General features: G+C 38.9%; 2 protein-coding genes across 2 annotated transcripts in view; both read right to left on the reverse strand.

Moving 5' to 3' along the window:
- DCAF10 (DDB1 and CUL4 associated factor 10) overlaps positions 1 to 15,664 on the reverse strand; it is a 35,912-nt gene extending 20,248 nt beyond the window's left edge. Inside the window, exons 1-2 of the mRNA XM_004372246.2 lie at positions 15,085 to 15,664; positions 8,301 to 8,414 (exon numbers count right to left, since the gene is read on the reverse strand). Coding sequence (XP_004372303.1) covers positions 8,301 to 8,414; positions 15,085 to 15,620 — 650 coding nt within the window. The 5' untranslated portion in view covers positions 15,621 to 15,664. The remainder of the gene's footprint in view (positions 1 to 8,300; positions 8,415 to 15,084) is intronic.
- A 2,223-nt stretch (positions 15,665 to 17,887) lies between these two features.
- LOC105756049 (uncharacterized) overlaps positions 17,888 to 24,284 on the reverse strand; it is a 23,098-nt gene continuing 16,701 nt past the window's right edge. Inside the window, exons 3-5 of the mRNA XM_012554334.2 lie at positions 22,136 to 22,235; positions 20,463 to 20,593; positions 17,888 to 18,334 (exon numbers count right to left, since the gene is read on the reverse strand). Of these exons, the coding sequence (XP_012409788.1) occupies positions 18,041 to 18,334; positions 20,463 to 20,593; positions 22,136 to 22,235 (525 nt within the window). The 3' untranslated portion in view covers positions 17,888 to 18,040. The remainder of the gene's footprint in view (positions 18,335 to 20,462; positions 20,594 to 22,135; positions 22,236 to 24,284) is intronic.

A 24,284-nucleotide genomic window follows, 5' to 3' on the forward strand; every position in this document is an offset into this window, starting at 1 on the left:
AGTGCTGCCTGATCCAGACTGCTTTATTACTTCAATAAAACTTCTAATTTTAACAGACACTTCAGTTTGCTGTTTGACAATCCTAAGTGAGAATATATTTATACAAACACTTAAAAAATAACAAACCTAACATTCACACTTGAATTTCTGTCTGATTCAACACTAGAATGCTTTTGCTAACGTATGTTATATATAACTTTAATCTCTTGCAGAAGATGTGAATTCTGGAGCCAATTCTATGATAAGATCACACATAATTTTTTTTCCATCAGAAATCAACCCAATATCCACAGACATTATAATGACCTTCCTGACTTATTATGGACTTAACTTTCCAGGCCTTTGTACGGTTGTTTCTTCTACCTGAAGCCCTCTTCCCCCTGCCCTGTGATCTGGCTAATTCTTGCTTTCTTCTTAATATTCAGCTCAGATGTCAACTCCAGGCAGCCTTCACTCGCTATCCAGCTTGGAGTAGATTTACCAATCCTCCAAGCTCCCAAAGAACTCTACATTTCTATCATAACACTTAACATTACTGTGTAAGGAATAACTTTAAAAGGCTATAAACTCTTTGAAGGGAGGGGAATCTGTCTGCCTAGTCTGAGGTTAGATCTGCAGTACCCAGAACAGTGCCTGGCACATAATATACACTCAACAAATACTTACTAAATGAATGAATGAGATAGTTCATAGCCTAGTGGAGGAGACATTGTAAATACATAATTACACAAAATAATTGTGTGAGATAAGCAAAGAAAAAAGCATGGTTAGAAAAGACTCTATGGTAGTGTCATTTGAACTGACTTTAAAACACAAGCAGGAACTTCTGAAGTGGCCAAGGGATAAGCAAAGGTACAGAGGCATGTACAGGCATGCTGTATTCTGAGAAATAGTAGCAGTTAGCAGTGCTGTGTGTGGGAAAGTAGAGACATTTATTCTACGGTGATTCCCAATAACTTTTTAAATTATATAATACATTTTCATTGAACAGATTTTTAAATAAATAAAAAAATCCACCACTAAAAATAACCACTGGTATTGATGTTTAGTCTAATTTCTGTATTTTAAACCTAGTATTATCTCATAAATATTTTGCCATATCATTAAAGATTTATCTGCAATATCATTTTTAATGGCTGAATAGTACTCATTGCATGGATGAGCTGTAATCTTTTTTCTTTTTTAGAATAATGCATAATTGTTGGACATTCAGCTTGCTTCCAATTTTTTGCTATTATTAAAAAACACTAAGACGAACATCCTTACAGGTAAATATTGACCACATCCCTATTTATTTCCCTAAGTATAGTCCTAGAAAAATGTACTGCTAGGTAAAAAAGGATTTTAAAAGTTACAAGGCTTTTAATACATATAACCAAATTGTCCTCCAAAAGGACATATCAATATATAATTTTAGCAGCAGTTAGGAGTGTCCATTTCCCCAAACCATTCCATACAGATTTTTTTAAAAAATTTCTGCCAAGTGTTAGGAAAAAAATATCATCTAAGTTGAAACTTTTATTTTTAGTAAAGCTGAACTTTTTTTTTCACAATTATTGGTAGTTTTTTTTTGTGAATTGCTGTTCACGTCCTTTACTGATTTTATTTTATTGAGTTGTAAGATGTCCTTCTGTACTAAGGATATTATATCTCAGTTTTTCGAATACACTATGTTGCATATATTTTCCCCCAATATTTCTGTCTTTCATTGTGGTTTACAGATTTTTCTACTATATCAAAAATTTAATTCTTATATTGTCAATTTTATTTCTCCCTTATAACATGTTTTAATACCAAAAATATAGAGAGAATAATCGTGGAATAAAAATTAATGGTTTTAAATTAAGTAAGTTTAGTGAAAAAGTCAATATTTTGACTTTGGTTTTTTCATTTTGCCTCAAAGTACTGCCTGTTAAAAATTTTGGTATTGGAGAACCACTGGTAAAGAAAGTAGATAAATTTTTAAAAAATTAAGAATACACACTATATGAGTTAAATCACCTATGACAATTTTTATCTGAAAGTAAGCAGACAGAAAGAATGTGAAGTATTAGACAAGCCTTTGAAGATCTAGGGCAACCATCTCAAATTAAAACTCAATCTAGCCTAATAAGTTAATAATTATAAAATACTGATAAACCCACAGACTTTAATAAACAGGAGACACTCCTTCACACATACTGAAATCTTTCCAAATGTCCCCATCAAACCTCAACTTATGACTACAACAGTTGTGGATAAATTGACATCTGGATTAATTGATAAATTATCAGAGGATAATTGGTAAAGGATAAAAGCAATTGAAAGCGAATTCTCTTAAAACGTGTACCAACATTTCATCGTACAAATGAAAGTGTTAAGTCTTTATTTTAAAAAAAAAAAAAAGTAAAAATCACAAAAATAATTTTTTTTATTTATTTAACTATATGCAAATTCTTAGAGCAAGAATGAATCAAATATTTCTTTATATTTTGCATAAATTTAACAATGAAATTAAAATAGCAGAAATATGACATCCTTACTTCACATTTGTATTCTGTACTACAATAAAGAAAAAAAAGGGTTACTTCCGTATAAATATGCAAGGGCTTCATTAACTCTCCTAAGGGCCTTCCGTAGTCCTCTGAGATATTCAAATAATTCTTTTTTAAGTACCTAGCTTATCATCATTTCTGTCATTTTCTTTTCTCTAATTGGTAACTACTCTGACTCTGTCAGATTCTCATTTGTCAATGATTTTATATGAATTTGACCAGTTCTCTAGCATCACTTTCAGAATTTTGTAAAATTTTACATTCTTTGCAAAAGAAATTTCGTGTTCCCACTGATAAGCACCGCATTTGCATTATATTCTTTGAAATGTAACAGTCAGCAAGAGACCAACAAAGACAGTGGGAGGAAAAAATAAATCCTGGGATATTTAATAGGTACTGATTTTTAAAGGGTCTTATCATTAAGTAAATATTCTTATGTTATGATGGCCTCAAGGTCATCATAACTGGCAACCTCATAATTGGAGGGACTTGGATATTAACTGGACTCTTAAATCCACATCATCCTGAATGAAAAGTAAACCTGTGCAATGTGCTTAAGAAATTAGACTTTTCTCCTGACTTTCCTAAAGTATGAAGCAAGAGAAAATATTCTCCACAACTATCAACGTTTTATTTCACAAGATAAGCAAACCACAAAATTAAGAAATGAACTAGAAAACATTACCAAATAAGTACAAAACAACTATCTAGAACAAAACCCGGAAATGCACGTCTACATCTCTAAACTCAACAGTGAGGTAATCTCATGGGACTGAGTATGAATTCTAGCTCAATCATTTATTAGACATAAGACCTTGGGCAAGTTTCTTGATCTGAGTTGCAGTTTCTTCATTCTTTAAAAGGGGTACAATATCTGTCTTACATAGGGGTACTGTGAGGATTAAACAATATAAGATGAAAAGTGCTTCACAGGAGGTCTGGCTCATGGTAAGCACTCAAAAAATGGAATTTAGTATTTTTATTAAGAAGCCCTGGTGGCACAGTGGTTAAGAGCTTGGCTGCTAACCAAAAGGTTGGCAGTTCGAATCTACCAGCCACTCCTTAGAAACCTATGGGGCAGTTCTACTCCGTCCTATAGGGTCACTATGAGTTGGAATCACCTCGATGGCAATGGATTTGGTTTTGGGTTTTGGTTCATTATTATTAAGTAATGTACACTGAAGTTCATGTACTAGAGGACCCCTCAGATCCTCACTCAAAACTCTTAAGTTACATGTACTACTAAATAAGCTTCAAAATCTGTTTTACTAACCAGCAGATCAGAAGAAGCAGATTCAAATTTATAGGTGCGGGGTGCTATAGCAGGTACACTGATAACAGCAAATGAGAGTTGACATAGACAACATAAATTCTAACAGCAGATTAGTAAAAATTCATTTTGAGTAGGGGCAAACAACTCAAGGCTTTTCTTTGTGAGGTAATTTTTTAAATTGTAAAACATTTGAAACACACAGATTATGAAGAATGTAACAAACACCTGTGATAGCTCCACCCAGCTTGATTAAATTTTAACATTTTATCTTTTAGATTTTTATTGTACATAACAAAAATATATCCTGTATACCCCTCCCCAATCCATTCACCTCTCTCCCTCCCTCTCTCTCCAGAGGGAACCACTATGCAAAACTTGTTGTCATTCACCATGAAAGTTTTTAATCACCATGAATTCATATGTACATATTCATAAACAATTTATAATATTACTTTGCATACAATTTATTCAGTAAATATTTAATGAGCACCCACTATATGCAAGGCATTGTTCTAGGTGCTACAGACAGAGCAGGGAACAAAACAGGCATAAATACCTGCCCTCATCAAGCTTATATTTGTATGTTTTCAAGTTTTATATAAATGGTATTACACTGTACAGATCATTCTACAATTTGCTTTTCTGACTCAACCTTAAATTCTGAGATGTACCTCAGATGCTGATGTTTCTAGTTCATTTATTTTAACAAATATACTGTATTCCATTGTATAAGTATACCACAATTTATTTATCTGTTTTCCTCTTGATGGACATTCAAGTTGTTTCCAACTTCTCCCTATTACTAACAATGCTGTAATGAACATTTAATTTATACATCTCCTTGTTCACGTGTACATTAATTTCTTTAAAAATATGTTGGTCTTCAACTTTAGCAGATACTGCTAAATTGTTCTTCAAAATAATTTTACCAATTTATATGCCATCAATAATATCAAAGAGTTCCTATTTCTCAATACTTTTTCCAATACTTATTATTTCTTCATTGTTATTTTTAATTGCAATTCCATGATAACTAGTAAGGTTGAAAGTATTTATTGTTCACTGTAGTTTCTCTCATGTGATTCTTTGCCTATTTTGCTATGTTGTTGTTGTTGTTGTTAGGTGCCGTCAAGTTGGTTCTGACTCATAGAGACCCTGCAGGACAGAGTAGAACTGCCCTATAGGGTTTCCAAGGAGCAGCTGGTGGATTTGAACTGCCGACCTTTCGGTTAGCAGCTGAACTCTTAACCACTACATCACCAGGGCTCCATTTTGCTATAGGGCTCTTATATACTCTGGATACTAATCCTTTCTTGGTTATGTGCACTGAAAATATCTTCTCTCACTAGCCTATAGCTTAACTTTTCACACTGTTATGATGTCTTTGGTTACATTAAAATTTTAAATTTTATTGCAGCTGAATTTATCAATCCTTAATGGTTCATGTTTTATGTATCTTAAAGAAAGCCTTTCTCACTCTCAGAACACAAATATATTCTATATTTTCTTCTAAAGGTTTAGAAGCTTTAGAGGTTTGCTATCATAATTAGGTCTTTAATCTAGCTAGGAGTTCAATTATGGTATGATGTAGAGATCTGTATTTTATTTTTCCATATATATAACAAATTCTCTTTTCCATTTATTGAATAGCTGATCCTTTCCCTACTGATTTGTAATGCCACTGCTGCCATATATTAAATTTTCATATATGCATGAGCCTGTTACTGGGAGCTCTATTCCATTTCATTGGCCACTTAATCTATCCATCCCAAGACTACAATTGATACCTGGAGGGGTAAGTACTCCCACCATATTAATCTTCCTTTCAAAATTGTCTCAGCTATTCTTGGTACTCTGCTATCCAATATGAATTTTTAAATCAGCTTTTCAAGTTTTATAAGAAGCCCTGTTCGTAGTTTCATTAAAATGGCACTGAATGTATACTAATTTGGGGAGAATTGACCTCTTTGATGTAGAGCTTTTAAGATTTTCTCATTATCATGGATAGTCTAGCATATCACCACAACCTGTCTAGATGTGGATTTACCTTTACTTAACTTGGCTGACACTCTAGAATTCACTTTTGATTTGAGGACTCAGGTCCTTCTTTAATGCTAAAAACTCTCAGCCATTATGTCTCCCAGTTAATTCTTCATGTCTTTTAACTACCCTGTCCTATTTTTATCCTTTCTCAGCATTCTGGGTGAATTGTTGTTGTTGTCGTAAAATTATAGACAACATAAGGTTTGCTAATTTAACGTTTGTCATATATACAATTCAGTGAAATTAATTACATCAGTCATGTTGTACAACCATCACCAATATCCTCTGCCAAATTTTCCATCCCCATAAACAAAAACTCAATGTTTCCTAAGCAATAATTGCCCCCATTTCCCCTCTTTCTCAGGGGAAAAATTTTTAGTACTATCTTCCAACCCACTAATTCTCTCTTCAGTGGTGTAAAGGGTAAATCTATCCCATCTATATGTACTACATTTTTAATTTCCAAAAATTCTACTTTGTTCTTTTCCATATTAACCTGTTTTTGTTTCATCTCATTTCATAATTTTGAGCTCTCTTTAAATGGAAGTTATCCCTTAATTTATTTCTTTAGTCATCCTAAAAAATGTTTAAACGTCTCTTCCAATCAACAGAATACTATGGAGCCATTAAAAAGAATAAGATCATTCTATGTGAACAATCTCTAATATATTTTATTAAGTGAAAAAGGCAAAATAGTATGTGTATGATGCTACCATTTATATACGTGTGTGTGTGTATACTTGTACATGCATAAACTATCTCAGAAAGGATAGCAAGAAATTGATAACAGTGGTTGCCTTTGGGGAGGGGAACTGGGTGGCTAGGAGACAGAGGTGAGAGATAGACTTACTTTTCACTGTTTACCCTTTTGTATCTTTTGAATTTTGTACCACGTGCATGTATTACCTAGTCAAAAAAAAATAAATAAAATAATTTATTTTAAAAAATAAAGTCTTTGTTGGACTACTCCATAAAATTAATTTCATCCAGAGAAGGGGCCTGTTCTGGTTGTTGATTCTGTTATGACATGACTATTAGATTTCTTCACAAGTTTTGAGATTTTGGTTATAGCCTCATTTTGAGTAGAAAAGTTTTAAAACATTTTTTTTCTTCTCTCTTCCTGCTTAATGGTTTTATGGTTGCCTCCACACGGCCTTCTGGGCCTCCCACTCCAGAACAAGGCCTTATAATGACATTTCAGGACTCTGGTTTCATGATAATATTAGAGATATCACAGATTCAGTCACTGACTCAACGAGTGGCTTCATCTGGTCATGAGGCTATGTTTTTATCTGCTAAAACCTATAGCCCAGGTAGTGAATAGTTTTTATTTCTATTCAGCCTTTCACAAATGGGGCAGACATTCCAAACAGGCCTCTGGCTTCAACCAGTGACTCTGACTCTGGTTCCTGCCTCACATGAAGCACTTTAGTACTTTACCTGACAGGAGTTAAATTACTAGATGCCAGTGTATACATCCAGACTGAAAACCCAGTGGGTCTGTGGTTTCAGTCCTATTTATAATTTTGTGTCTGTGTTCCACTTCTGGTCCACAATGATGCTTATGTTGATTCAGAGCCAGGCTGTATCTTCCGTGTTATTTAATTAAATCTGTTGTTCTGTGTATTCAGAACATAAGGATTACATTAAAATTCAGTATGTCACTCTGACTAGGTGTAATTTCTACTTTTTTTAAATATTAAAATAATTATAAAAGTTATAGAATCACATTATAATATAAAATTTGGAAAGTAGAAAATTACTCATAATCCATCCATTCTAACTCAACTACTATTAGCATTTTTTGGTATTTCCTTCTAATTTTTTTCTTCTGCTTAATTTCATATTTATACAATTTTTATCACAATTCCAATCTATATTATTGCAAGCATTTGTCTATGTTGATATTTAGTCTCTATGAGCATCATTTTAATGACTGCCTATTAATCCACCAAGCTATTCAACTATTACTTACTTCCCACATTATTGAGAATTTATGGAGCTTCCAGCAATTTTATAAAGAACTTACTTGTGCATATGTGTTTCTTCCCATCAACAGTCTAGATTTTTAGGGGGGGGGTGGGGTGAGGGAAGGGGTATAAGAGATGCTAAGCAATGGGTCTGTCATAATTCTACACAGATCATTAGCCCAAAGATATGACGTGATTAGCATAATAAATGGTTGAGGTTCATAATGATGACCCTGACATTCAAAGAGAAAAGGTAAAATCATATGGAAGTGAAAAATGTATTTCAAAAATACTTCAATCCAAAAATGGTTAATAGTGAGTTTTGTTAATTAAAAGGACACATTTAACAAGGGATAGGATTCACAACTGTGGATCATCTAGCACTGATAGACAAGGCATTTCAAATTTTCAGTAACTCCCAAAGCAGAATATTTTGGGCCACACTAACAAAGTTTACTGTATTTTCACTATAATACTAACCTGATATTATTTACACAGTCTTCATGAGCTTCAGAAAGTGTTTTTATGTGCTTTGAAGATATAGGGTCAAAAAGCAGAACTTCAGTTTGTTCACAAGCAACTGTTAGCACTGACCTGAAATCAAATGACACATTTCTCTTTAGTTTTCTTGCATTTTCTGGTTATCGATATTCATCTATTTATAATCACGTAAGTAATAAATGAATAACTTTTTTGTCCATGTCAGTAGCAAATAATTAAAAGATTGATACTATCCACTGTTGGCAAGAGTAGTAGAAAATGGTACGCTCGTACATTATACCCAAAAACCAAACCCACTGCCATCTAGTCGATTCTGACTCATAGTGATCCTACAGGACAGAACAGAAACTGCCCCATAGGGTTTCCAAAGCTGTAAATCTTTACGAAAGCAGACTGTCACATCTTTTTCCCGAGGAGTAGCTGGTGGGTTCCAACTGCCGACCTTTTGGTTAGCAGCCATAGGACACCATAGCTCTTAACCACTATGCAACCAGGGCTCCCTTCATACATTATGTTGAAGTGTAAATTGGTACAGATTATCTTTGGAGGGCATCTTTGAAGTATCTCTCAAAATTTTAAAAGTGCATACCTCAATATTTCTTCTGCAAATTTAATCTACAGAAATAATCGCTTAAAATCACAAATAAGCATATATATATAAAAGCATATGCTTCACTGGAAGAAGGAAAAATTGAAACTAACCTAAATGTACACAAAAGGGGGGAAAGATTGATCATATAGGCTATGGTACACTCATACTTTGGAATATCATGCAGTAGTTAAAAAGAAAGGGGTAGCTTTATATGCATATGAAAGAACTCCAAAACATATTTTTAAATGAGAAAAGCTAGCTGCAGAAAAAGACGACACTACTCAGAGAAAAAAAAATCATATACAACAAAATAATGTTATTTCTTTACCACCTTAAAAATGTACTGAAAAAGGTCTGGCACCTATCCTACCATACCAGTTTGATATAGCCTAATTTAATCTTTTCCTTTACGGTTTTTTAGTTTTCTCTTGTTTCAGGCTTTGCCTAGTGAAAAGTTATTTTAATAAATATTTACACATTCAGAATCAACTTATAAAGTTAAATATACACATAAATTCAGTTGTTGAGACTGCATTAAATCTAAACAAAAGTTTGGACAGTATTGACATCTTTACAACATGCAATTTTCCAGTCCACAAACAGTGTATATCTCTATTTATTTTAGTCTTTTGTAATTCTCTCAATAAAGTTTTATAATTTTCTCCATATGGACAAAACTTATCTTCTGTTAGATTTATTCTTGGGTACTTTTTTTTTTTATGTTATCGTAAATGTCCTTTTTAAAATTTTGCTTTGTTTGTTGTGTACAGAAATACAACTGATTTTTTTTTATATTATCGATCAATCTTGCTATTTTAATAATTTATCTGCAGATTATTTTAGGTTTTGTTAACAATCATATCTACAAACAGTTGCTTTGTTCTTTTTTAGTTCTTTTTTTCCCTCCTTTTCTTCGCTGCACTAGCTAGGACTTTCAGTATAATGTCAAATAAAAATGTTGATAGCAGGCACTCGTCTTATTCCTGATCTTCAAGAAACTTTCAACATTTCACCATTAACTACAACATTTGCTGTAGGTTTTTTTGGTAGATACCTATTACTGGATTGGATTAGGAGCCCTGGTGGCTCAACAGTTAAGTGCTCGGCTGCTAACTGAAAGGTTGACAATTTGAAGCCACCTAGCCGCTCTGCAGGAGAAAGATCTGGCAATCTGTTCCCATAAAAATTACAGCCTTGAAAATCCTATGGGGCAGTTCTTCTCTACCACATGGAGTTACTATGAGTTGAAAATCAACTTGACAGCACTAACAATTATTATTGGATTAAGGAAGTGCTCGTCTATTCCAAGTTTGCTTTTTTCTTTTTTTAAATGAATATATATTAAACTGTATAAAACACTTCCTAGCATTTACTGAAGGAGCCCTGGCGGCACAATAGTTAAGAACTCAGCTGCTAACCAAAGGTCAGCGGTTGGAACCCACCAGCACTCCACGCGAGAAGAGACCTGGCGATCTGCTCCCATAAAGATTACAGCCTAGGAAACCCTATGGGGCAGTTCTACTCTATCCTATATGGTCACTACGAGTCAGAATTGATTTCACAGCAAACAACAACCGTATTTATTGAGATGATCCTATAACGTTTTCCTTTAATATGTTAATATAGCAATTTATATTAATTCTATTTCTTAAACTTTTAAAATTGAAGTATAAAATACATGAAGAAAACTACACAAATTCTAAGAGTATACAGCACAGTGAAATAGCCCAAAGGGAACACACGCATGTAACCATGATCTAGTAACTATTCAACCACTATGGACATATATCAATAGTTTAACAACCGGTACAACTGAACCAGTGTTTATAAGCTAAATACCCCTAAACGTGGTAGTCTACACATGCCCTTTTGAGCAAGATTTTAAGTGGAGTTGTTCCTATCTTGCGTATCTTTCTGATGTTTCTGTCTGCCTGATTAACTGACGTGCACTGAGATGTGTATTAAAAATCTTTGTTATGATAACAAAGTTATTAATTTTGATGTACACATTTTAAATCTAAAAGACTCATTCAAGTTCAGAACTGGTTTATCTTCCAGATGAATTGAGATTTTTACCATTATAAAGTGACCCTCTATCTCTAGTAAAGTTTTTTCCTTGAAGCCTATTTGTCTGATATTAATATGACTTACCAGCTTTCTTTTGTTGTTTGATATGTTTGTGTTTGATATACCTTTTCTCTTTTACTTTTTTCCCCTCTCACAATTTTTGTCTTTTAACTAGAACACTTAATACCTTTACATTTACTGTAATTAATAATATTTAGATTTATTTTCAGCCATTCTTTGTGCTTTCTATTTATTTCACCTTTTCTATTTCTTTTTTCCTTTCCCTCTTCTGGAATTTTTTCTCATTCTGTATTTTTTTCTCTACTAGGCCGGAAATTACATGTTTTTTCTTGTCTTTCAGTGGTTACCTTGGAAATTTTAATATGCATACTCAATTTATTAAAGCCTAAAGTTAATATACCATATTTCTCCTCTGAAAATCCAGGTATTTAGAACATCCCCTCATAATTTATATGCTATTGTCGTCTATCATAATTCCATTTTTGTTAATCTCACAAAACAGTATTAGATTTAGTTTCACACACATACCTACCACTTTCTTTGCTCTTTATTCCTTCTAGCATCTCAGACCTTCCATTTGAAAATGTGTTCCTTCTCTCTGAACTTAGAATTCCTTTATTGAAGGTCTGGTGGTAAACTCACTCAGCTTTACTAGTCTGAATATGTCTTTATTTCATCTTTGATCTTGAAAGGAACAAAGAAGCCATCTTTGCTGGGTATAGACATCTAGACTGACAGTTTTTCCTCCAGTATATTGAAAATAATTATCACTGTCTCCTTATTTACACTGTTATTGATGACAAATTGGCTGTCACTCTATCCTGTGAAGCTCTTTTTTCCCTAGCTGTTTTTAAAATCTTCTCTTCATATTTGCTGCTTGCAGTTTCATTCTATGTCTAGGGAGGATTCCTGCTTAGGTTTGTTTGTTCAGCTTCTTAAATCATGGCTTGGTGCCTTTCTTCAATTCTGGAAAGTTCTTGGCTATTATCTCTTCAAACAGTTTTTTCCCCATTATCTTTCTCATTTTCTTCAGGAATGCTGACTAAATTATGGAAGAGACTGCATAGGCCCGGGTTCACTATTATTACTCCCCACTGCTAACCACCACATTGTCTGGTGACTTCCAGTCTCTACAAAAAGGTTTAAGATATTTAAGATTAACCAATGTTCCTCCCTGGAGGGTGGAAAACAAGCGATAATGATCTAAGAATGAAAAACCAAACAAAGCACCCATCTTGTGACAAGAAAAAGAGGATGTTACCAGATAATCCCCAAGGATGTCACCAGATAACCTCTAAGAATACCAGTAGAAGGTTAACTCATCTAAGACATCATCACCTCAAGGGAAAACTACCACAAAAGATCCATAATCCTGTCCCGATAAAAGACTTCAGCCAATCTCCAGTGGGCGAGAAGGGTTTTTTGGAGGACTCTATTCCCCTCTGTCTCCTATATATTGATATATAATAAACATCTTGCTGCTCACCTCACCCGGTCTCAGAATTGGCTATTGCGGCAGGCGGCTCCAATCCGTGTTATGGTGGTAACAAACATATGGTAGACATTTCTTTCCCATACTCCATGTCACTAAACCTCTTTTATATTTTCAATCTTTGTGTCTCTTTGGTCTTCATTCTGAATAATTTTTTTCACTTCTAATTTCCAATACACAGTTCTCTCTACAGCTGTGCTCAATGTATTATCACAGCGGACAGCTTGAGAAGGTCCCACATACTACTATTTAATCTATAAACATTATCAAATTTCCTTTTCAAAAGTCATTTTAGGTGGTGATACACTTATTTTGACAATGCTGCTATCGCTTATAACATTTTTTGAATTCTCTGGAAATTACCTTCAAGTCTATGGAGCTTTTCATTTCTTTATTAGTGCCAAATTCCTTCTATGCTGGTCTCCATTAAATTCCTAATATTAATTCTCACCTTCTGTGTCACCTCTCCTTCTCTGTATTAAGAATTCCTTGTAAGCTGATTTAACCCATACGTAACTGAAGGATATGGAAATTATCTCATTTAACACTGATATGTCATTTAGCAGTAAAATTACTTTAAGCATTATACAAACGTTGAACATATCATTAGATGTAGTAAGAACACTAAAAAATTAAAACACTGAGCTATTTTCACCCATTGCCTTGACATAGATGAAAAAGAATTACAATATACAGTTGTTGGCAAGGGTACGAGGAGACAAACCTGTTGCCGTCATGTCAATTCCAACTATAATGATCCTACAGGATAGAGTAGAACTGCCCCATAGGGTTTCCAAGGAGTGGCTGGTGGACTTGAACTGCCAACCTTTGGTTAGCAGCCGAGCTCTTAAGCCACTAGGGCTCCATGAGGAGACAAGTACTTTCATATACAGCTGATAAGAATGAGAATTGGGATAAATCTTACAGAGGGCAATTTAACAATGGATATCAAATATCTTTATAAACTTTGACTCATTCTAGTGATTTACCCTAGGATGAAACCTGGAACACCCTAGTCTACAACAGTTTCCTTCAAAGTTTTTATCTCAATTTGAAAATATATATTATGCATTCTTATATATGGTTACCTTACTTACATCTAGTTGAACCCAGACGTTTTAAGCTCCATGAAAGCAATGTCATTATTAGCTGGTTTTGCTCACTACCGTTACCCCTGAATTTGGAACATATCAAGGGCTCAACTAATATTTGCTGAATGAGAGAATGAATGAATGAACAAACAAACAAAGCAAATGACTAGCAATCCAGAGGCCTTGATGGAGTAAGAATTATATTAACTATATTGTCTCATGCCATGTTCTTCTTTATACAGTCCAACTTCTTGGGTTAGAACACGGCATCGGGACTGGAGGAAATCTCATTAACAACCTGCAATATGCAGATGACACAATCTTGCTTGAGGAGAGTGAAGAGAACTTGAAGCACTTACAGACGAAGATCAAAGACCATAGGCTTCAGTATGGATTACACTTCAACACAAAGAAAACAGAAATCTTCACAAGTGGATCAATAAGCAATATCATGATAAATGGAGATAATACTGAAGTTCTAAAGGACTTTATTTTACCTGGATCCACAATTAACGCCCATGGAAGCAGCAGTCAAGAAATCAAATGATGGACTGCATTGGGCAAATCTGCTGAAAAAGATCTCTTAAAGTGTTAAAAAGCAAAGATGTCACCTTGAGGACTAAGGTGTGCCTGACCCAAGCCATGCTATTTTCAATCGTTTCATATGCATGTGAACACTGGACACTCAATAAAGAAGACGGAATAAGGAAGACGGAAGAATTGATGCCTCTGAATTATGGTGTTGGTGAAGAAAACTGAATATGTTACAGACTGCCAGAAGAATGAACAGGTCTTTCTTGGAAGACCTCCAGCTAGAGTGCTCCTTAGAAGCGAGGATGGCAAGCCACTATACTTTGGACATGTTATCAGGAGGGATCAGTTCCTGGAAAAAAATATCATGCTTGGTAAAGCAGAGGGTCAGTGAAAAAGAGGAACACCCTCAACGGAGATGGATTGACACAGTGGCTGCAACAATGGGTTCAAACACAGCAATGATTGCGAGGATGGCGCGGGACCCGGCAGTATTTCGTTCTGTTGTACATGGGGTCGCTTTGAGTCTGAACTGACTCGATGGCACCTAACAACAACTCTTGACACAAGCTTAGGTGAGAAAAACGCAAGCCTAAAGTGACAGGGAAAGAATGGGCATTTATTCAAAACGTATTTACAGAGCGCCCACTGTGTACCAGTAAACCCGAGTTCTGGTCTGGCTCTGACAGACCTGCTGTGTGGCTTTAGGCATTTCTCCTTCTCAGAGCCTCGGCGTGCTAAAGGTGAGTAACTGAGGCCGGGGTCTGCCTAATCCAAAGGGCCGTGATGGGGGCTTCAACGGGCTAACGGCGATAAAGCACTTCAGAAAGTGCCCGGGAGCATGAGGGCCAGGAGCCTCAAATGGATTCACAAACGCCGGCCCGAGCCGAGGGAGCAAGCCCTGGGCTGCGTCCGCCCGCAGCAGAGCAGGGAAGAGGCGGCACTCGCCCTCCAAGGGGCCGCACTTACCCGTCGGGCGAATACTCGAGGTTGAAGACGGCACCGTGGGTCCGGGTGCTGAGGTACACCGAGTCCGCGGGGTGGATGGAACCATAGAGGTTAGTCATGGTACGGAAATTGTCCCGCGCGGGATCCACGAACAGTCCGCGGCCCAGACTGCGCTGTCTCAGCCACCCGAACAGCCGGGCTCCAGGGCCGCCCAGGCCGGCGCTGAAGCCCTGCCGGCCTCGGCACACGGCTTTGCAGTCTGGCCCGGGCAGCCGGCGCGGTGGGGAGGGCGGCGACTGCTCCCCCTGGGTAGAGGCGGCCGAGGGCTCCTGACCTCCAGGCGGTCCAAGCTCTCTGGCGCGCACGGCCGGGGGCGGCGAGGGGGCATCGGGAAGGCAAAGGGTCCGGGCAGACAGCGGGGGAGGGGCTGCGTCAACCCCGGTCGCGGGTGGGGGCGGCCCGGCTGCTGCCGCCTGCCCTCCGTGGAGCACCGGCTCGTCATTCCCGGCACCGGCCGCCTCGTCCGCACCCGGACTGCAGGGCCCAAAGGGAAACATGACCAACGCCCCCGCCCCCCGCTCCGGGCCGCTGCCCCGCCGGCCGACACCTCAGCGCTCCCGCTCCAGCCGCCACTTCCGGCGTGCGGCGACCTAATCCCGTCGACTGGGAAACTCGCGCCACCCCTCGGCCACCACCCGCGGAGGACTGGGAAAGTGGGGACACCGCCTGGCTGGGGGTGCTGTGGTCCCGACAGGGAAGTGTCCTGGTAGAATACGACCTCGGGAACGACTAGCCATAGGTGCGCACAACCGAGGATACTCAGGATCCAGGTTGTATGGGGCAGAGTTAGCATCTGGGCGCCGCTTGCGCCCGAGAGTCGGTCGGTAGTTGTCAGGTGACCGTGACTGTATGTGCCTGGGTCTGAATGGGCCTGACTAGTCAGTCGTATGAGGCTGTGTACGATTATGTACTGTTATCCCCACTTTACACTGAGAATCAGCGAGGAAAAGATAGTAGCGTAATATGTGCAAGTCACACATAGTGGCATGGTATGCTGCCTACTCAACCTGGGAGTTAGGTTAAGAACTTTTGCACTGAAAAGTGCTGGCCCGTACAGTGCCTGGAATATGGGGGCTTATTGCTGCCCTAAGTATTTGTCCGACTCCAGCTACTGCCTAGTAGGTCAAGTCTTTATCAAGGCCAAAGCTTTCCTCTCTCCAGGGAGGGGCACATATCCCACCAGGAGTCACTGAGGGGAGCTGAAGACCTGAAAATCAGTCTCACAAGCAATGGAACCCAGAGTCAGTCCTCCTTATATCTGATAGGCAGGGCATGGTGGGCATGACAGACAGATGCAAGACCCTGGACCACTGTTGTTGGGGATAAATACATAGAACTTGTTTGCGGAAATGGGTTAACAAGACCTGCAGGGTTTCTTGGTGAGGGAAGCTGAATCCTCAATAAAGGGAAGCTTGAGGTACAAGGAAAGGTAGATATAAAAATGGACAACTCCTCTTCTGGGCCTTGATCAAGAACTGTGTCGTAGAAAGCTCACATTTGATGACTGTGAGGATAGAGTTGAAGGTGGAGACTTGGAGGAGGAAATCAGATTCAGAGAGGGCTGAACATTCAGCAGCTTCTCCCACCAGGAAGGTTAATAGTTATTCAGCAATCCTGTCCATGAACTGATTGGGAAGGAGGGAAGAAGCAGGGGCCTAAGCTAGATCACCAGCCTTTCCCATTATCTCCCTGGAGAGATACAGACCACCCATGTAGCCCCCACAGAGCAGAAGGGGTAGAGATCTATTTTATGATCAAATGTCTCTTAATGACCCATGACTTCTGGCTGCACCAAATACTTCAGCAGATGCCCTCTGCTTGCCCCCACTCCCCCTACTTATGGCCAATGGTCCAAATTCTATGGTCTGCAAAACCTTCACCATGACACATTCAGCAATGTTAACTTTTGAAATAAGTAAACTCAATTAAACTCCATTTTTAAAAGGGTTACATATTCTAAGATACTTGAGGTGCAGTTCCAACAGAAAAACACAAGCTCTGCAATTAGAGTTTATGCTGGCTCAAAATAAATCAGTTTTCACAGTTCAAACAATTCAAAATTAAAACACTGTAGCCCCAAAGCTTATTTACAACTATTCACTGACAATTTAGAAGGAAATGGGAAACAAAAACATTTTGTAGGCTTGCATGGAACTCTATCAATTAGACAGTGAGAATGATGCTTGAAAAGTTAAGACAGCCACAAATATAAGGCAGTGGTGGTTGTAATAATAGTCATTCAGTAATGCCAGTATTTTTTTTCTTATGCTCCGACTTAAAATGTGAGTGCTCACTTATTCCAAACAATTTTTACTAAAACCTGAAATAAGAATAAATTATATGACTAAAATTCTATTGAAATGACATGATTTTACAACCCATTAGTTAAAAAAAAAAAAAAGGTATTAACTGATTGAGGCACTAAAGATGATACAGCAACTTTAACTGAGCATGTGCCTATTCCTATTTACCTATTGCCTCTGAGAGCCTTTAAATACAACCACCTTAACAAGGAATTGATTTCAAATCAGTCTATACAGACCAGTTTCTAAGTAACACCATTTTTGAAAGCTAAAAAATAACTGGTTTCAGTTGCTCAAATTCAGTTAGATATTAACTTATCAGAAATGGCTAAAGCATCCTCTGAACCCCTTGCCCCTGATGCTCCATTCAGATCACAATAAAAGTAAATGAGTGGCCAAGGTTTCCTGAAATGTGCCCCGTAGGCCCAGGTTATCACATGTCCCTGGATACCCCCAACACATAGGATGTATCTCATCAAGCACGCAGGGAGTAAATTTATTTACTTTCTTCCCTATCCATTGACTTGATGTTTAAAAAAAATTACTTTACCAAACTGATGTCTTATAATGCAACATGACTAAAATGATAAACGCTGGCCTTTCCTTTCAGACTTTTATACTTTGGGGGCAGCAGGTTCACTCCTGGAGTCTTTGACATTACTGGCTCTGCCTATCAAATAGAATTCTTTGTTGGGAACAAGATTGACAAAATGAGCAAGGCGGTTGGACATGGCAAAAAAAGCTGAAATGGCAGCTATGTCCCAGGCATCCTCTCGGTCAAAGCCATGCACCTCGAGCTTTTTGAAATGGTCATCTGTTATGTCATCAGCTTGGGAAATAGCAAGTGCAAACTCCAGCATTGCCTTTTCCCGAGCAGGGAGGTCAGACTTTCTCCAATCCACACAGACCTGCAAGAAAACACACAGTCAGAAGCAGAATCTCTGTCCATCACAATACAGCCAATAAAACTCAAGGCCTAACAAAATGGGCACTGATGAACAAAGGTTAGAGTAAAGGTGCAAGGGGAAAAAAAAAAAAACCCTGCAGCCGTGAAGTCGATTCTGACTCATAGCAACCCTAAAGGACAGAGCAGAACTGCCCCATAGGGTTTCCAAGGATTCGAACTGCTGATGTTTTGGTTAGCAACCTGAACTCTTAACCACTGTGCCACCAGGGCTGCAAAGGGGCAAAGTCAGGCCAAAATAAAACTTTCCAGAAGCATAAGTGTCTTGGTAGAATCCAGTGGAATGCAAACCTGGAAGTCTGGCTTGGCACCATCTCTGTCAAGACTTTCTTGCTCACTCCAACTACTAGCAAACTCTTCCTCCTCTAAACATCAATTGCATCAAAAATCTCAGAACCAAGATTCATAGACTCTAGTACATAAGGGCCCAAAAGTCCGACTTTTTCATAAAAAAAAGTATAGCTCAGAGAGTTATCTCTTTGCACCCAATTCCAAACAAGGCACAATATTTGCAAAATCTCATAGTTTACATTTACTAAGTACTATGTGCTGAGAATGTGTTCAATGCTTTATGTTCATTATCTCATTTCTTATAAAAACCCTAGGTGGTAGTATTATTATCATCCCTATTTTATCAACAAAGAAACTGAAGTTTAGAGAGGTGAAGTGACTTCCCTAAGGTCATACAACTAGAGTGTGGCAGAGCTGGGATCTGAATCCAAGTGTACTAGATTCCAAAGACTGTATTATTAATTAGTACCCTTGCTGAGGCAAAATACTAGCACCACTGAAAAAAAACAGGTGCCATCAAGTCGATTTCAACTCATGGCAACCCCATGTGTTTCAGAGTAGAACTGTATTCCATAGAGTTTTCATGGCTGTGACCTTTCAGGAGCAGATCACCAGGCCTTTCTTCCAAGGTACCTCTGGGTGGGTTCAAAATGCCAACCTTTTGGTTAGCAGCCCAGCGTTTAACCATTTGTACCATCCAGGGACTCTTACTGGAATCACAAAACACCTAAAAATAGAAGACTAGGTAAGCTAACCATGGCATGAAAGCACACCCTGTGGTCACGAGGGAGGTAATTCCTGGGAAACTGATCCTGGATGAGCAAAGGTCTGGTGAGTAGGCAGGAGACTTTCAGCAGAGCAAAGGAGATGGCGTACCTGTCCTGAAGTTATCTTTAGGCTGGCAACAAAGGCCCTTGGGGAATAGTCTGCAAAGTTTCCACTCAGGTAAGTTTAGGAGGGAAGGCTGGGAGGTCGGGAGACTGATGAACCTCATATTTAGGAATAAAAGCAGAGAAAAGACATTTCTGTTCCCCAGCACAGAGGATCAGGAGTGTAGGAGTCAGCAGAACCTTATAAGCTTGGTGACAAACCCATGTTTGCTGTGTCTTTACTCGCAGTCTATTTCTCTGGAATAATTAGCATGATCTCTGACACCCAAAGGGCCTGACTTTGGATGAAGCAAGAAGGGAGTAAGTTGCTGGCTAGGAGAATTGAGACCCATTTCATAACCAGGATTGGTGGGAAAGAACAGATGGAGACAGTTCCAGAATGGGAGGCAGGAAAGCCAAGGCCTGGGACCAGCAGCCAAGAAAAGAAAGAAAACTAAGAAGCTAGTTTGGACCCATTAAGAATAGTCAGTAGATGAACTAAATTCACACTGGAAAATGCAAACAGTATAATGTAGTAAAAAGAATGTAAACTTTGAAAATGGACTCTGCCACATGCTAGTTGTATGCCCTCACGTTAAGTTAAATCTCTGAACCTCAAGTGTGAAATGGTTGTAAGATCACACCTTAGAAGGGGAGTCATGTGCCTTCAAGAGAATGCATGCCAAGTTTCCAGTACCATATCTGGCACCAAGCTGGCGTTCAGCTAACCCCTACACCTAAATATCATGTATAGGTAGAAGCAGGTAGGTACAGTCACGGGACCCGGAAGGGAACTCAAGCAATGGGAAGAGCTTGAGGTCTGTGTTCCCTGCACCATACACTGGCATGGGGTTTGCCCCTTCCTCAGGTATGGAGAGGCCCTGAAATGGCACAGGGGAGGTGGGCACTAACCTGGTCAGAAAGCACTGGGTTCCTCGAGTAGACCCTGTGTAGGGCACTGTGGGCAACCACATTGTATGGGCACCTGTTGGCTATGCTAGTCACCAAAATGATGAGCTCCTTGTCAGCTCTGCTGAGGTGGCCTGGGGAGGAAGAAGAGACATCTGTCCATAAGCCCTGGATAGCAGCTTAGAACAACCCAATGGGCTCAGTCAAGTTTCATCAACAGAGTCACCCACCCACCTACCCATTCACTTGTGCATTCATCCCCAGTCCCTCACTACCAGCTACCCTGTTTTATTTTCTTCATGGTTCTTAACAGTCTCTGATGTCAACTTGTTCTTTTATTTCCTTTAGTGGTCACTGTCTGTTTTCTCCTCTCTAGAATAAGTTTGAAAGTTTAGGCATTTTTCTGACTTGTTCACCATGATATGCCCACAGGAATAACTGGCACGTAGTGGATGCTCAAGAAACATGTGTTAAATGAATTACTCACTTTGGTACCTGGCACTATTCTGGAAACTTTAGTCATTTAATCCTCCCTAGCTCTGCAGAGTGGTTATTATTAATACCATTTTACTGGTAAGTAAACTAAGGCTCTGAGACATTTAAATACTTTGCTAAAGTTCACTTGGATTATTTATGGCAGAACTCACATTTGAACACAGGATCTGTTTCTTCCCTGTATGATAGAGAAGTCATGGAATGATATGATGCTAATATAAAGCAGACAGTGCTCTGTATGCCACTGGAGAAGGGCTGATAAAGGGGCTGTGGGAGTTCAGAGGAAGAAGAGTCCTTCATAAATGAAGGCAGGTGAAATGGACTTGGAAGGAAAGATCAAATTCACAAAGGCATGGGTAGGAGAAAAAGCATCCCAGGGGCAAAGTCTGAAGGGGCTGAGGGAGATAGTGACTGGGACGGCAAGCTCATGTCAGCATGAAGAGCCGTTATGACAGACTGTACCTGCTCTCCCCTTCTTCCTTTAGTGATAGAATACCTTAATTACCTTAATCTTTACTGGACATATAGCCACATAGCTTCCCTTGCAGCTAGGAGTGACCATGTGACTAAGTTCTGGCCAACAGGACATAAAAGGAAGTGATGTGTGCAACTTCCATGTCATGACCTTAGAGGGAAAGGATGTGTGCCCACAGTGCTGCTTGTTTCTCTTCCCACCGTCAGGTAGTGGTGAGCCAACCTGAACATGCAGACAAGCAAGGGCAATCTAAGACAGTAATCAGCATATGGGCCCTGAGCAGCTCACATGGGGACTATTAGGTGAGAGAGAGAGAGAAAAAAAAAAAAAATATGTATATATATATATATATAGTGGGTCTGGGTAGCAACAGCCTAACCTGAATCCTAACGGATAAATCCATGAATGTCAGGCTGAAGTCCATGAGTGTTATTCAGGGGCTGCAGGGAACCATGAAGGAGGGCTTACAAGCTCAGGGAAGGAAAGATGAGCCAGAGTATTACCTAATGTATTTCAGTTATATACCTATAATCATAAAGTAACATTCAGACTTCAGCCTCAGAATTCAGAGGACGTAACAGCCAACTACAGTCCTTCCAAGCTTCTCCCTACCCCTACAGTGATGTGGGGCTATGTGTGAAGGGAGGCTAGCAATCAGGCACCTGGAACTCATCCAGGAATGATTTACCATTGTCTTTCCATTTACCTGTTTCTTTGTTGTAGATGGCATTGTAATAAGCAAAGAAGGCTCTGAATTCCAATGGCCGGTAAGACAACACTTTAAATATATTTGGTAAAAATCCTGTCTGCAAGGAATGAAAAAAACAGGGAAACAAGTAAAATAAAAACTAAGAGCAGGATGGGCACACAGTTAACTGGGTATTCCCCCATGTTGTCTGAGTACCAGATGCAATCTTAGGAAGAACATAGCCTTGGCCTCAAAGCACAACCCACAAACATCTTTTAGGGTATTTTAAGTTTTACTTCTAGAGGTATACATGGTTTCTTTTTGGTAAGTCATTTTATAAAATTTAGAGAGTGAATGTTACATCTAAACCAAATGACATTTCTTAGAATTTAGGTTCTACTACTTTCTACCTAATCACAGAAGCGTTGGTGGTGCTCATTATTTCTAAGAATTAAATTAGTAGCAAGCCTTGCTATTAGTACAGTACTTTACAAAGTTCTTTTATACATCCAATCTCAATTTTGCTTCTCTTTAACACTGTAACACAGGTAAGGTAGGTAAAGCAGGCACTATTATCCCCATTTTACAGATAGGGAAACTGAGGCCCAAAGAGGTTGAGGACTTTCCTGAAGCCATACCAAGAAAGGAAGCCCTGGGATTTTTGACATTTGGGTTTTCAGTATATTTTCTAATAGGATGCTGTGGCAAACCGTTTTTGGCTACTACCAAATAGCCATTTCTTCCCTCCTTGATAACAGAACCTGGAAGTTGTTCAGATACCAGGTTGCCATGGGTTGAGGGAAGGTTGAGTCCTTCCACCAATGCTAGAGGGTGAATCCTGATTGGTGTGAACCAGTCACAGTGATTCCATTTCATTGGTTAGTGACTGGCTAAGGAATGGACATGTGACACAGTTCTGGCCAATAAGAAATGAGGGGAAGCAGCAGGAAGCCTTCCTCTCTCTGTAAAAGGTATATGAAGAGGAGGTGTGTGTGCCCTCTTAGGTCCTCTAGGAGTTCTGCAAGAATGTGTTTTTGCTGTTGTAGTCGTCTAGTGACCATGAGAGGGCAAGTCTGAGGACAGAGTCATCACACTGTGGAAGATAGAGCCAAAAAATGGAAAGAACCTAGTCCTTGATGACATCACTGAGCAACTGAATCAAACCATCCTGGAATCACCCATCTCTGGACCTGCTATATATGAGACATAAAACTGTCCTTACTGTTTAAGCCAGCTGAACTGGATTTTTTGTTACCTGTAGCTGAAGCACCCTAACTGATAACAGATGGTAAAGGTTCATTATGGGTCTAGAAACCACAGTTTAAAGAACCATTTATATTAGCCAGGGACAGGGGCTTGGGAAGGTGGGGATGTGCAGACAGGTGAGGGTTGTACTAAGGAAGAGCTGAGGCTCCAAGCCTCACCCACCAGAAGAGCTGTGATTTTTATCTTTTTTACATATTGGATTTTGATGCAAGATTTTGTTTAGGGGGGAAAAAAATCCTCAAAATTATACCACCAAGATGGAAAAACAAATGGTTATGTTTATAGAAGGGTCTTATAATTTAGCAGCTTTAAAAATTATCCTCAGGAGACTGGTGGTAGCACCTAAAGTGCCTAGTCACCTGCTACAGGAGTTCAAGAAAAAATGGTGCCCTCGAGTCTTTACAGCCAACAGAGGGGTGCTCTTAGTACGGCTGAAAAACTCACCTACCTACTCACCCTAAAGAATAGGGACATGCTTTTCTTTCAGACTCTCAGGGGCAGCTGTCAGCCCCCTGCCTGGCTCAGCGCATGATCCCCTACCACAGCCAGAGTCCAATGCCTGCACCAATCACCCATGCCTCTCTAGGACTGGGGGTGAGAGCCTGCATCACACACTTGGTGACCGACTGCCTGAACACCCAAGCTGAACCCATATAGGAAAATTTAACAGACTCCTATGTGCACATACTTAGTTACAGAACTAACTACCTGGTGACAGGACGTTAGAGATCCAAAGGTGTCAAAAATCAAACTAGTGCACACAAGCAGCCTATCTGGGCATATCAAAACAAAACAAGAAGCTAGGTCTCACTAAGCAAACACAAAATAAAATTGTAATAAATTATCGATGGCTCAGAGACAACAGTCAATATCAAGTCACATAAAGAGGCAGTCCATGATG

The sequence above is a fragment of the Trichechus manatus genome, unplaced genomic scaffold (assembly GCF_000243295.1).
Source record: "Trichechus manatus latirostris isolate Lorelei unplaced genomic scaffold, TriManLat1.0 scaffold00016, whole genome shotgun sequence".
In the NCBI taxonomy this organism is placed as follows: domain Eukaryota; kingdom Metazoa; phylum Chordata; class Mammalia; order Sirenia; family Trichechidae; genus Trichechus; species Trichechus manatus.